This window comes from Python bivittatus, unplaced genomic scaffold (genome assembly GCF_059951505.1).
Source record: "Python bivittatus isolate LINGU-HERP-01145 unplaced genomic scaffold, Pbiv_v1 ctg000850_np1212, whole genome shotgun sequence".
Classification (NCBI taxonomy): domain Eukaryota; kingdom Metazoa; phylum Chordata; class Lepidosauria; order Squamata; family Pythonidae; genus Python; species Python bivittatus.
In genome coordinates this window covers 31,153,895-31,168,115 of record NW_028277112.1, presented here as the reverse complement: position 1 = coordinate 31,168,115, position 14,221 = coordinate 31,153,895, and the positions used below count along the sequence as shown (strand labels likewise).

At 39.9% G+C, this 14,221-nt stretch overlaps 2 protein-coding genes across 3 annotated transcripts in view; one reads left to right on the top strand and one right to left on the bottom strand.

Moving 5' to 3' along the window:
- The window catches only part of SLC71A2 (solute carrier family 71 member 2), a 35,928-nt gene extending 30,581 nt beyond the window's left edge, over nt 1-5,347 (bottom strand). The window contains exons 1-3 of the mRNA XM_025168552.2: nt 4,920-5,347; nt 2,333-2,425; nt 544-606 (exon numbers count right to left, since the gene is read on the bottom strand). Of these exons, the coding sequence (XP_025024320.1) occupies nt 544-606; nt 2,333-2,425; nt 4,920-5,135 (372 nt within the window). The 5' untranslated portion in view covers nt 5,136-5,347. The remainder of the gene's footprint in view (nt 1-543; nt 607-2,332; nt 2,426-4,919) is intronic.
- LOC107326205 (kelch domain-containing protein 3-like) overlaps nt 5,288-14,221 on the top strand; it is a 72,353-nt gene continuing 63,419 nt past the window's right edge. The window contains exon 1 of one of the 2 annotated variants that reach the window (XM_025168554.2): nt 5,288-5,388. The gene's annotated coding sequence lies outside the window, so the exon portion shown is untranslated. Of the gene's footprint in view, nt 5,649-14,221 lie in introns of both variants that reach the window. The other variant, XM_088130425.1, reaches the window with a different exon arrangement.

Below are 14,221 nucleotides of genomic sequence, written 5' to 3'. Positions count from 1 at the left end.
AAAAGGGACATGCAGTCGATAATGTTGTTGTGGTTTTCAGGCTGGAAATTGTAAATGCAAATAGTGTACTGTTGATTTTGTTGGTTTCTGAGCATTAGTGCATGGCTTTCTGCACTCTGCATATGCTCTTCTATCACTGACACTGAGCTTTCAAGCTAGAGTCTACCAATGCAAAAACTGGTTTGAACACACACTTATTTCACACAAGCCACTTGCTGAGGCCAGAATGTTATTTATCTATCAAACTGATATACTGCCAATTTCATTTAGACTTTTTATTGCTTCATTTTTTAATTTACTAAATATCAGTGCAGCCTTATCCATTGAGAACTAAAGCCTGCTGAGTTCAACTGGTCTTACATATAATTAAGAATAGACTACAACCTTAGTTACATAACTAGCTTTGCGATTTTTTTTTTAATTGTATATGCCTGTACTTGCTTTGATGCTGTTTTCGTAACTATAAATCATGAAATATTTCCAATTTAGAAGTAATGTTCTGTTAACCAGTAAGAGTGATAACAGTATTTAAAATATTCTTACCTTAACTCCTTGAATGAGGCCATTCATTAGAAATGTATGCTGAGGAAATGTTTTATGTAAGACCTAAAAGAGAAATATTTTATTTCAAAACTAACTTCTCAATTAAAGTAGATACATATTTAATAACTGCAAATGTAAAAGCTCCCTCCTGAAAACAAAATTCCTCCATTCAATCTAACAGAGGCACAAATATATAGGAGCGGTGTACAGCAATTTTTCTTGAGTAGCATTTCTCCTTGAGGTCCTCAACATTACCTGTCTAGTCCTCCAGAACATGGAGATGGTGTTGGGAACAATAGTAAAAAAGAAAAATTAAAGAAATTTGCCACCTAGATCCTTTCCTTCTGAGCCAAACTTTGCTGAACACAAATGAAGGCCCAACCCACAATACAGACTAAGTCATCACTATCACTACGGCCGTATGCACCATCATAAATAAATACTCCAGACCAAAAAGAAGCATATCTTCACTAGTTGCTAAAACTGATATTAACATTTTAAACAATTCTTCAATTGCAACATAAAGGCTATCCTCTGTATAAGATAACAAAGAGGATGCTTATTTAATTATATACACACACATTTCCAGCTGCATGAAATGCAACAGTAGTAATTTGATACATTGAAAGAACTGATTTGCTGTAAGAAAAACAATTAAGCTTATTAATACATTATACAAGTTTCTCACTAGCTATTAAACATCACTATGAGATGTATCGGCATCTATCCCACAATCTACTTATAATAGATATGGCAACAGCTATTGTGACTGTGAGGAAGGAAGAAAAAATGCAGAATTTGCATTATGTAAATTGAAAGCACTAGCTCCAAGCAGCACAAGAGCAAGAGAATGTGTTCTGTACATTGAGCAACAATGTAAGAGAGGAAGAGAGGAATTAAAATGTTGCTCAATGTACAGAACACATTCTCAGTATGAGAACAATTCTTATATGCAAGCTGACAAGCCATTCCCAAAATTCAGCTGACCTTCAAAGGAAGCCTCTAAGGAATTGATACTGAAACAAGAAATTGGATCGTTTTTGACAAGAGCAGTGTTACTTGACTTCCATCAACTGCAATTAAACATCTATCACTCCTATACTTCAAGTATTACAGTATCTCAGCAAATAAGAACCCAACTGACAGTAACTAGAAATAGAGGTTTTACAGCAATAACAAATTTATTGTCCAAAGAAAGAAAACAATGATGAGGATGTTCTTTGTTCCAAACAATGAGACACTAACAGCATTCACATACAACGTTAAGCACCAGCCTAGGAGTGGATGAGAAGTGCCTTGGAAGCCAATGCTCCATATCTAGTGGAGCAAAGCTGGCATATTAATTAAGAGAACTCCTCCTTTCCAGTATAAAACTTAACATGTTGTTTTATTTGTCCAAAAGAATTGTGCCAGCTTATCACAGAATTTTTAGGATACACTTGTTATACTGGTGATTGCTTTGGATTTTGTCTCAAGAAATTCATGTTCTCTCTGCATTGGGTAGCAATGCAAGCACAACTGATGTCTAGTCTGGAATAGCCGAATTCCTAAATGCATTCTGGATCCTTGCTAGGTTTCTGGGCTCTTCCAGAAACCTATGAAGACTTCCCGCCTCTCTTGTAATCCACAATATGCTCATAGCCTCCGAAACCTTATTTGTTGAGAGTTCCTTTTAGCCACAAAACAACTTTGGGAAAGGGCATTTCTTCAGACCAGTAGAGAACAGAATAGTTCCCTCCAGAAGAAAAAAACCCAATGAGGTTGCAGCTGATGGAATATGCAAACTTACTGTGAGCATGGGTGTTGTGAGAAGCCCCCAAGCAAAAAATTCAAGGAAGATCACAACAACAGCATGGTACACACTTGGTCGGCCAATACCTTGCTGTAATAAAAAGAAAAAATAGAGTATTAATAGTATACAGACCTTAGGAATTTGTTTGTAAAACAACCATTTATATATTAGAAGAGATGGAAACTTTTTTTGTTTTTTAACATAAAATCTGTAGGGAATTATTTTTAATCTGCACTCAGTTGTTACCGACTCTGCAGTGACTGCTTTTGGACGAGTCCTTTGCAGTTTTCAAGGCAAGGTGTTTCGGAAGTGGTCTGCCAATGCCTCCTTCCTAGAGCAGAGCCCAGCTGGCGAGCGCAGGAGGTGGAGTTTCCGTTGCTTCGCGCCTTTTTCGGGCGAGCACCAGCAACTGCTCCCGACTCCTTTTGCAAGGCGCCGCCAGCATTTTTCCTCCCACCGGAGTGAGAGTACCCATTTATCTACTCATGTAATTTTTCGAACTGTTGGGTTGACAGGAACTGGGAGAGGAAGCAAGAGCTCACTCTGCTACGCAAAGGTTGGGCTCGAACCGCTGAAGTGTCGACCATTTCTGGCCGGCAACTTTCAGCCTCATTAAGCCGCTGCGCCACCGCGTCCCCCCTGGGAATTATGCATACCACTTTAGAGAGCAAAACTTGACTCTGTAGTCAGGTACAAGGTAGCCCTGTTGCAACCCTTTTGAGATGGCCACTTAGAAATGGAGGGGAGACAAAAAGGCCCGAATGTCAACTTAATAGAGAGAGTGTCCCTTGCTTTTATCTGCCTGTCAAATCCCTTTCCCCATTTAATAAAACAACCAAATACTAGAACTCATAAAATAAAAAACATCAATATATACACAAAATATATAGAATTAAAATATAACAAGCATCTGTAAGAATTAAAAACAATCCATACTGCAACTGAGGGATTCTCCAGAAGAGTTATTAAGGATGCGTGAGAAGTGGAAATTATCACTCCTTATTTAACTGTATAGTTAGATTTCACAATGATGTTTAATTTTCAAGGTTTGGCATTTAGCATCTAAAGCTTATAAAAATCAACCATTTAATGTAAATTGCTAGTAGAAGCAATACTCTCTGCTATTTTCAAAAAACAGAGTCTATCAGATAACCAAGATTTTACTAACATAGAAACACACAAGATGCTTTCACCTTTGCCTAATACACTAACATTACTGTACAATTTAAATAGCTGCAAGATCTTGTTTTATGGTGAAGTCATTACTCATTATGTCATTCTCAGAGTATGATCCTTATTCTCCAATTCATTTTCTTCATGTGTACTATCCATAGCATTCTTAGAAAGCAGAAATTGCAAGAGATTGTACACCACTCTTTTGTCTGGTTGTGCACTTATATACTAGGGGAAAACTCACACAAACATAGGGACATATTATAGATGGACATTGTATTCTGGTCAGTGCCATAATAAAGATAATATAGAGTTAGGGTTAGAGGAGTGGCAGAAACATACACACAGATTTGCCTTTGGAGGGTGTTGGATCCCACCATGGAGCTATTTTATCATGAAAACTGCAGAAGCAAATTTGTGAAAGTATTTATGGCATGACCCAGCTCTCTGGAAAAGGCTCTAATGCTGGGAAAGGTGGAAGGAAAAAGAAGAGGATGACCAGCAGCAAGGTGGATGGACTGTTACAGTGGCAACGGATGCACCATTGGAAGACCTGAAATGTGGAGTCCTTGGGGTTCTCTGAGCTTGGTTCTTTTCTTGCAAATGTTTCATTACCCGGCTAGGTAACATCTTCAGTGCTAAAATGGGATGCCACAGCATATAAATAGAGAGCAAACCCCATCCCATTTTAGCACTGAAGATGTTACCTAGCCGGGTAATGAAATGTTTGCAAGAAAAGAACCAAGCTCAGAGAACCCCAAGGACTCCACAGTTCAATCCTGAGCTACACATATTCACCTCCACTGAAGACCTGAAAGACGAGGTTAGGGATAGATTGTCATGGAGAAAGTCTACCTATGTAGTCACTAGGAGTCAAAAACGACTTGATGGCACCTCATCCATCCATCCATGGAATGCTATCAAAATTCCTAACACACCTACTGGCCGCAAAGGTAGTTACCTCATTCTAGACTACCTTTTTAAAATACATGTCAGTCTGTTCAGCTGCCTAAAAGCGAAAGCAAACCTTTCAAAACCGAAAGCGATTCTCGCAAGATCTGCTGAAATTCTGTAAATGGGATGGGTTTAGAGGAATGCAGCAGCAAAACTCTTCCGCGGAGAACCAACCTGCCACTCACGAGCCCCAACGCTTCACAGGGAAGGGAACTACTGTCCCTGCAACCGCAACCATTCCAAAGACAAGCTGGCCCACGCATCCAGAAGCAGAGGAAGGGCGTTAAGAGGATTGCAGGTTTCACTTCGCAACGCTGAACCCAGCCGACCCCTCGCCCCCGCGAGCAGGGCGATCGCCCCGGGGCTCGCAGCGTGCCCCCGACGCCCGAGCTCCCCCAGGCCTCAGCGGGCGGAAGCCGCGGGGAAGGAAAGTGGAGGTCTGTTCGCGGACACTCACCGAGGCACCTCCGCCCGGCTTGAACCCGATTCTCCTCACCAGCATGATTCGACTGCCGCACTTTCTGCCGCCACTCGCTCCGGAGGCCGCTGCTTCGCTCTCCACCACCGCCGCCGCCGCCACTGTCAAGGCCACCACCTCCGCTTCCCGGCCTGGGGTTGGAGGAGGAGGAGGAGGAGGAGGAGGAGACGGTGGCGGCTTCGGCTCGGGGCTCATTTCGCTCCCATCTTGCCTAGGCGGAGGAAGCGGCGGCGAAGCAGGGGCTCCGGGCGGCCTCCCGCCGGCTCCTTCATCCGCTGCCACTGTCTCAAGGGCCAGGCGACGCGCGCGCAAAAAACAGCGGAAGAAGAGGAGAAGCTCAGGGCGCCGCAGCGACTTTCGGCGGCAGCGCCCCTCCCGGCTCTCCAAAGCACCCTCCTGCTACCTGTGATCACGGGGACAGCCACCGAAAGCCACTCCCAACCGGAAGGTACGTCACATACGGAGAAGGCGGGGCTTCCGCAAAGCGGAGACGCTAATCATATGCTGTAACAGGCAACGTGGGCGGGATTTCCCCCCCGGGGGGCGGGAATAGCTGGAGCCCCGAGGCTTTTTCTGTGTGGTTAATTTCGGAAGGGAATCAGGTGTTTTCACCTATTTTTATGTACCACACCTTTCCTACCTAATCTCCAGATAAGTGAGAAAGATGCTATTATACTCGCACTCTCTATTTGTACAGGTTTATGTGTAGTGAGTATTTTTAAATACTGTATTGTTTTGATGCATTTTCATTATTGTCTTCGCTTTTTATTGTATACGTTTATGAGTATATTAAGCATTGTATGTAAAATTATTAAATCAGTAAATATTACTATTTTTATTAGATAATACGTGCCAAGGATAATTGTATTATTGTATTGGAAAAGTATTGGGAGTGAGAGAGAGGCAAGATGGTCCAATATTAAATTACATTTTAGTTATACCGAAATTCACTGCTTATTACTTTTTTCTGTAGTATAGACGCTGTTGCTAAATACTTTCTGAAGGGGAGCTCCACTCCTGGTAATTTATGGGCACATCGATGTAGTTTTCTTGGCAACCATATGGAAGGAATTTGCTTCAGGGATTTATTTATTTTTTAGTCCTTAGATTTCCTGGAGTTGTGACATCCAAGTATTGCTCAGGTTTGCTCTTATTTAACTCTTCGGAAGTTACCCCAGTACTAATCACCTTCAACCCATGGAATAGGAATTAGGTTTCAGGAAGCATTCAATATCATGAATGCAAAATCAGTCATTCTTTCTATAGTGAAATGCATCATACATTCTTATATGATATCCATGGATCAAGTCAATTAATTTAAAGTCATCAGGTCCAGAAGCCATTGATCCCTTTCTTAAATAGCGCTGGTTAAAAAAAGAGATTTTATCCAAGGAATTATTAAAGCTTTAGTGATACAACATTTTTTTCCTGTTAATGAGGATGAGGCTGGGCATTTTATTGCATTTCTTGAAAAAAAATTAAGCTTCATGTTATTACGAGTTTATTAAAGAATACACAAAAAATACAAAAATAACAAAAAGCCAACATAAACAATAACCAAAAAAAGAAAAAATATAAACAATCTAAGCATATCACGTGTATATCAAATAATAAATATGGTGCAAAAATTTCTAATTTTAAAAAGGATGAAACTATTGTTTTAAGGTATCATGAAATCTGTGCCAAAGGGAAACCAAAGGGATTGGTAGAAATAACGCTTTTTCAAAAATGGATAAATTACACATCTCCTGAGTCCAATCCTTTCTTTCCCAATTTCTCAAGATAATTCTTTTAGCAATTCCTCCGCATGACATAGTCAGAGTTCTTTAAAAACAGTCAAATAACAGTGCAAACCAAAAACTTTAATTGTTTTAAAATCAAAGAAAAAATTATTTTGAAGGAACTGTCTTCAAAGCATAAAATGACAAGACTGATTTATTAATGTTCAAGTTTGGAATTCTGTCATGGTATTAACTGACCTGTTCTACTTGTGTAGTCAGAAATTGCCATTAGCATCATGGTAAAGAAGAGATTTGTATTCTAAAATTGTTATCTGAATTTCATTGACTTGATGGTACTACTTCATTGACAGTCAAACAAAGCATGTTAGTATTCAACACTGATAATACATTTGGCACATAGGTTTGCTAATAATAAAAACTGCTTCAGTTGTAATTCATTATATTGATGGAACAAATATAACTGCCTATTTCTGTTATTAAGAAACAGAATCAATGGAATATCTGGATTCATAGCTCCATCATATTGCTGTTTCTTTAGAGACAATAAAGCAATTTATTAAGCATTTGTAAAATTAAAATATAAAGATATTTCGCTAAGAATTGATGCATCAACATTTTATTCTGAATAGAAATATATTGATTACATCGAGACTTACTCTAGGTAAGCATAATTAAGTCTATAATTCTATGCAAACAAATTCATTACAGTCAATTGTGTAGACACATATCTTCAGACTACTAATTAATCTGAAAATAGCTGCTTTCTTAGAATTAAGTAAGGGCTCTTATAGCTATAATGCTGTCCACCAGTGCTTGAGCCTGAAGAAAAGTATGCAGGCATAAATTGTGCCTTCCTCCGCCTCCCCCTCCCCTCCCCTCCCCCCCCCCCCCCGCCTTCCAGGCAATCCCTATTCTGCCACAGTTACTCCAGCAAATGGTGCTGTGCTTATTTGATTATAGACCAAGTTCAGGAAAGTGACTGCCCTGGCTTCATTTTTCCTTCTAACAAGCATCATCTACCAATGGGAAAACAGCCACCAATCACTCTCCCTAACATGAGGCAGGATGGGATCAGGTGAATTTAAACTGATCCTTGGATGTCAGGTTTAGCATCTATCCACCCGCCCATCTCACTGGTGGCAAGTGCTAAGTGTGGGTGTGGGGAGGAGGGATGCAGGATGAAACAGAAAGGAGTCCTCCTGATCTTCCATACAGCTTGTCCTCTGTACCTCATACCTGTCATTCATGCTATTTCTGTATATTGCTTTTCTGAAAATGGGCTAAGTTCAGAAACAGCACAGCTGACAGGTAAGATGCATACAGTGGATGTGGGATTAAGTAGGAAGAAGCAGTTGGTAAGCTCCATCCCTAGCTAGGGCTGAATGGTAATGGCAAGGCAGGCAACAAGCAAACAAGGAGTCCAGTCCTGACCTCAAGTCTGGCAGCATCCAGAAGTAACTAGAGAATGTCCGGAGAAAACTTGAGTGCTAGAGCAGACATCTTGAGTCACACAAATCTGAGTGACTTGCCTATAGCAACAACAGACATCACCATAGCATCTACCGCTAACAAAGCTGGTATGAAGTGGGCAAAATGATGTCTGCTCTCCCTCCAAGAAGGACATAATACTGTTAATTCTCTTAAAAGTAATAAGTAAATAATTATGAAGCACTGCACAAAGTCATGGAAACTGCAGCTACATAAGCCTGGTCTTAGGTCATTGTTCAGTTAGAGTGGTAGTTGAAGCACTTTCATATGAGTCCTCAGAGGTAATAAAAATTATGAAAATGGCAAACCTTACATCAGCCCAAGCTGTGGAAAACCTGTAATGCATGTAACACACAGCTGGAAGAACCTGGCATTCATTTCCCTGTCAACTCAGCCTCTATAGGACAGGACCAGCTCTCTTTCAGAAATGTTAACCTGTATTTACAAACAGGTCCAAAGATCTTTTAGAAAACGGCTGACCCTATGCTTATAAGGAGCCTGTGTAAGCCCTGACAAGCACTGTTGAAAGCACCAGTCAGACATTCCATGGGCAGATGCCTCTGCAGAAGCCAGGGGGTCTGCCTTACAACCCAACCCAAGATCTGGAGGGCAGAACTCAACAACCACAGGGAATGGGGTGTCCTCACAGTAGCCAAAAGTGACCAATAAGAGCTGAGTAGTTCACAACTCTTGAAACTGAATCCACATCAAACATTGTGTTGGGATAAGAGGGAAAGCACCACTATATAACTGGAGCAGCTAAGGAGAAGTTTAAGCTGCCTCGGCTATGGGCAGGGCATGAGATGAATGCAATGATGAGGCTATGGCAGGATAAAACGTTGCTGGGGCATGGTCATGCTGTGGTTAAGGACAAATGAGGAACAGCCCATATCACTTACTAGCATTTGCCACATTGTTCTCTTAGTGTCATTTCATACAAGAGGTTGGCAGCCATCAACAATATTTGTTATTTTGGTGTTATTGTCTGAAACAAGGACATTGTATTTTTACCATAACGTATATAGATTTCTTAGTCTAGGAGCCTGGTGGGAGAACATATTAGAGCTATCTGCTCTCACTCTCTCTGTTTTAACATCTCTTAATGCAATTTTCTTCTTGTTAAGCATGACCTTCTTGCATTGCATGCAAGTACTGAAGGCGGCATTTGTACTGTTATGCCATGATGCATGTTTCATCAGTTGTGTATCATTGCAGTTAGTATCAGATGCCTCTGCTAATGCAGCTCTAATAGCAATATGCTTTGGTGTTTCTGTTTATTTTAACACTGACTCCTGGGAACTTAATCAATTCAGGGTCTTTAGGTTAACTCGAGTGCCAAACATGATTTCCATCCTTAAGTCAATTTCTAAATAATTTCACACAAAGGTAACAAGGTTTCCTACTTAATCCCCCACACTCCCCCTTGATCAAAAATTCAGAGCAATCCAAAGACCAGAAATAAAAACATTGCTGTGCCTTCACATAATAAGAAGAAATGTCCCCTCCGCCTTTATTGCTTGTTTGCCCCCAGTTGACTTTATTTTGTTTACCTTTATCCAGTTGATTGCCACTGCTTGGGTAAAATTACCCTGGAGTAAAATTACAGGGTTGTGTGCTAACCCCAGAGCTGTTCAATATGTTCTTCACTTGCATGTTGTCACATGCTGTCCAATGTCTGAAGTAGGGAGTGTACATCAGGTACCGATTGGACGGCTCTCTCTCTGACCTTTGCCGCTTGAATGCACGGATGAAGTGCCTTCATACAGTCATCCAAGAAACCCTCTTTGCTGATGACTGTGCTCTCCTGGTGCACAAAGACAGTGATCTACAGCTGATGCTGAACAAATTCTCAGATGCTGCTATGATCTTCAGTCTGACTCTGAGCTTGAACAAGACCAAAGTACTTTATCAGCCTATGCCAAATACCAACCCCGTAGAACCAAAAATCACTGTTGACAACACCCAACTGACAGATGTAAACAGCTTCAAATACTTGGGAAGCATCATCTCAAGCAATGGGTCTTTCGACAAAGAAATTAACTCCAGGATCAGCAAGGCCAGCCAGGCACTGGGGCGGCTGTGTATTAGAGTGCTCAATCAACACAACTTCCATATCTCCACAAAACTGAAAGCCTACAGAGCTGTGGTTATCCCTTATTTACTATATGGATGTGAGTCCTGGACTTTGTACCAAAGGCACATCAAACAACTGGAGAAATTGCACATGCGTGCGCTCTGCTCCATCCTCAGCACTTGTTGGCAAGACCGTGTCTCCAACCTGGAGGTCTTGGATTGTGTGGAGTCTGCCAACATTGACTCCCTGATTATCAGATATGGTAGATGAAACTCATCATCAGAATGGATGACCACCATATACCTCGCCAGTTGCTCTATAATGTACTGGAATCTGGGAAGGGACCTCGAGGTCAACCATGCAAGCACTACAAAGATGCTGTGAAAGAAACCCTATGCCACTGTGACATCCAGCCAAGGGAACTAGAAGCTGTGGTTGCTGACACAACCTCCTGGTGAGCCTGTGTTATGGAGCCTCCACCAGCTTTGAAGACAGGCGCCACCAAAATCTGATAGAAAACCATGAGCAGTGTCACAGAATACACCCAGTTACTACAGCAATGAACTTCCAGTGCCCCCATTGTGCTGGACTCTGTGCTTCATGATGGGGACTGCAGAGCCACCTCCATGTCCACAGATGAACTGCACAACAGCGTGTCTTCTTCAAACCCGAAGGACTTCCATATAGATAAGGGATAGGATATGGGATGAAGAGATAATTGTTGGTAACCTTAGGGAGGTGAATAGTCACTAAATTTGTTTATACTTGTCATGATGAAAGTTGGAAGTCACTTTACATTTTTTTTCTTTATTATATTCTTAGTTTTTCTTTCTCCTCTTTCTTTCTTTTTTCTTTTACCTTGCACTTTTTATCCTTTCTATTCTGTTCTCCTTCTTTAAGTTTAGTTTGTATTAGATTTTACTATTATAATCAAAATGCTTAATAAAATTATATATTAAAAAAAAAAACCTAAGTGATTCTGATGTCCAGGTAGGCAGTTGTGCAGTTCTGGGAAAAGACACAGCTGTTCCAAACACTTGTTAGTGAGTGCCCCTGAATGCTATGAAAGACCATCTTGCCTTCAGACCCAAACACTGCACAAAACCCAACAGCATAGGCAGTTACAGTATAATTCCATTATAGAGAAAAGAAGCACAGAAGAAAATCATTTTCACATAGGTCATGGAAACTTGCCTCACACATTGGCTAAAACAAAAAGTGGCTTGTTTGTTTTTGGCTTAAAATGTTGAAGGAATCCAGCCGATATACTGTATTCAGTAACACACAGTTAAGCAAACTATGATTTAGCATGATGTTTGAATTCCAGGTAGAAATATAGGACACAGAGGCTATTTCCTAGTTGTTCAGATTCAGGATATAAATTTAAATGAGATGTAAAACACTCCCCAGCTTAATGTAGAAATGCTCCAGGATTATGTTGTCCAAAAGCAATAATCAAGTTGTTCCCTAACTCAACAAATTCCAGTAGTGATTCTGGTGAAACTGCATAGCTATTATTAAGACTCCAGAACTATAAATGTTTGATTTAAAAATAGATTTCCAGGTGACTAAATGATTGAGCTTAGCTCCAAAGCTGAGGTTGAGTTCAGCAATTTTTCTGAGAGTCATCAGAGAATCTCACTCAGTGATCTAAGTATCCTTCTAAAAAGAAGTCTTGCAAAATATGACTAGATTTTAGTGATATTACAATAAATGTTGTGGGGACCAAGTGATTCCAGGTCAGTTTTATTCTGCCAAGTAAGTGCACAGTCCAGACAATAGAAGACAGCAAGGCAAGTGGATGGAAGACACAAGAAATAATGTAAGATAATAAACTTTCTCATGAAATTTGGATTGTGGTAGCTGGCTTTTTCTATATGGATGAGGGACTAAATAAAATGATTTTGGGGAATGTAAGGGATTTTTGAATGCTCTGGAGAATGTCCTGCTGAGTGAGTTGATGATTCTGTTGATAACTTTCTCCACGAAGGATGGTCAGATGGGGAGACAATTGTACTCAAATGACTTCTCTTAATGTACTGATGTCTAGATTTCAGAACAGCTATAAGGTTTTATAAAAATAACTTAATAGCTGTAGGGTTGTGTTTGGACTAGGATGAGAGCAGAGTGAAATATTGTTTCATCTTCTCCCATAAAAAGAAACCATAGAAGGTTCAGAATAATTTGAATTTTTCTAGATACGTTTCACCAAATTTAGTCTGTTAGAAACAAAATATGGCTTAAAGGGAGGTGGATAAATATATTCTACTCTAACTTCTTGACTGTTTGGAAAGTAGTAATGCTTCAAGGGTTTTGAAGACTTCTTTGTGGATCTACAGAAGATATATTTGCCTGCCAGACAAGCAATGTTAGGTGCTGGCATTTTTCTAGAATTAACTCCCTTTAATTAGTGGTGTATCCCATATCTCTCTTTAATGGAGACAAAGCATAAATCACATAACACATGTTTCGCTGCATTCTTTCCTGCTATTCTGTTTCTAGCAGCACCTCCATTCTCTTCTTCAGTAGCCATTTGCTGGTCAATCTGGGTTCAATCTGGAGCCAAGGTATCAGAGCAATGCCTAGAAAAGAAATATAAGAAATATACTGTAGATGAACAGAGAGCCAGCACACTTGGACTCTTCTGTAACCTAGACCAGGTTTGTACAACATACTGAGCCATAATGTGGTTGATTTCTATGGTTCAGCATAATGTGCTTCATGACTAAGAGCAGTACATAAAGCTAGGTGTGAAAAATATCTTCTCTTTCCTATCCCAGCCTCAGCAACCCTTTATTCTAATATTGCTATTGTAGAGTGTATGTATATTTTAAACATACAAGAAATAAAACCCTATTTTACTGCAAATTGTGAGTTCCATTTGACAGAACTGCGACCACTATGTACATGGATGCTTACATGAATTAGAATTCCAAGATCCATTTAAAATCAACATTAATTTCATTGTTTAAGTCAATTTCCCTTATTTCAATCCATCAAGAGAACTCTATTTTCTAATTATTCAGAAATAATGATGTTTCTACAACTGTCATCATCTCCTAAACATCATCATCATAAATGTAAATGTGTGATTCTTACCTGGAAAAGAAGGGGAAGAGTTACCTAAAAGTGTGATCTAAATTACACCAGACTACATCACAATATTGCTATTGTAGAGTGTATGTATATTTTAAACATACAAGAAATAAAACCCTGTTTTACTGCAAATTGTGAGTTCCATTTGACAGAACTGCGACCACTATGTACATGGATGCTTACATGAATTAGAATTCCAAGATCCAGCTTATGATTTAATAACCAAACCAATTGGACAGGCATTTCCAGCAAAGACAAGCCAACTGCTAGAACTGTGCATATTAGCAACACTTTATAATACAGCCAAATACATCCACATCCATAATTCTATATAACTGCGGCCTGTAGTCCACCTTGTGCTTTCTTCAAATAGCTCAATGGGAAGAAGAAAACTAATCACACTATAGCTTAGCCCAAAGTGTGAGTCAGGCCTGGATGTATGAAAAGTGATGAAATTTGTAAGCAATTTTTTCTGTTGTGTTAGACTTATTTCAGGATGAGGAAACCATTTCCATAATCATATATATTTCAAATCATGGTGAATTAGGACAATGTCCATGGGTTGGAGATCTATTTTAATATGTTACCTCTTGGCCTAAGAAAAGTTTAACAATATTAATTTCCTGTCATAATTCTTAATCTACTAAAGCAATTGTTCAGGGTCCCTCTTTCTCTGAAAGCAGGCACCCAACGATTGTTGAATAAAATTTGGTTCTTTTCTCCTCAGCGTTGTGCTCCTTCCTTTGGCAAATTCCATGACATTATAAAACTTAAGCTCACCCCTAAGAGAAGTGTGTTAGAGATAGGTGAGAAGATACAAAACCTCTACTATGACCACTATGAAGATTTCTCTTTGTTGCAGCAACAGTTCTACAGTCTGA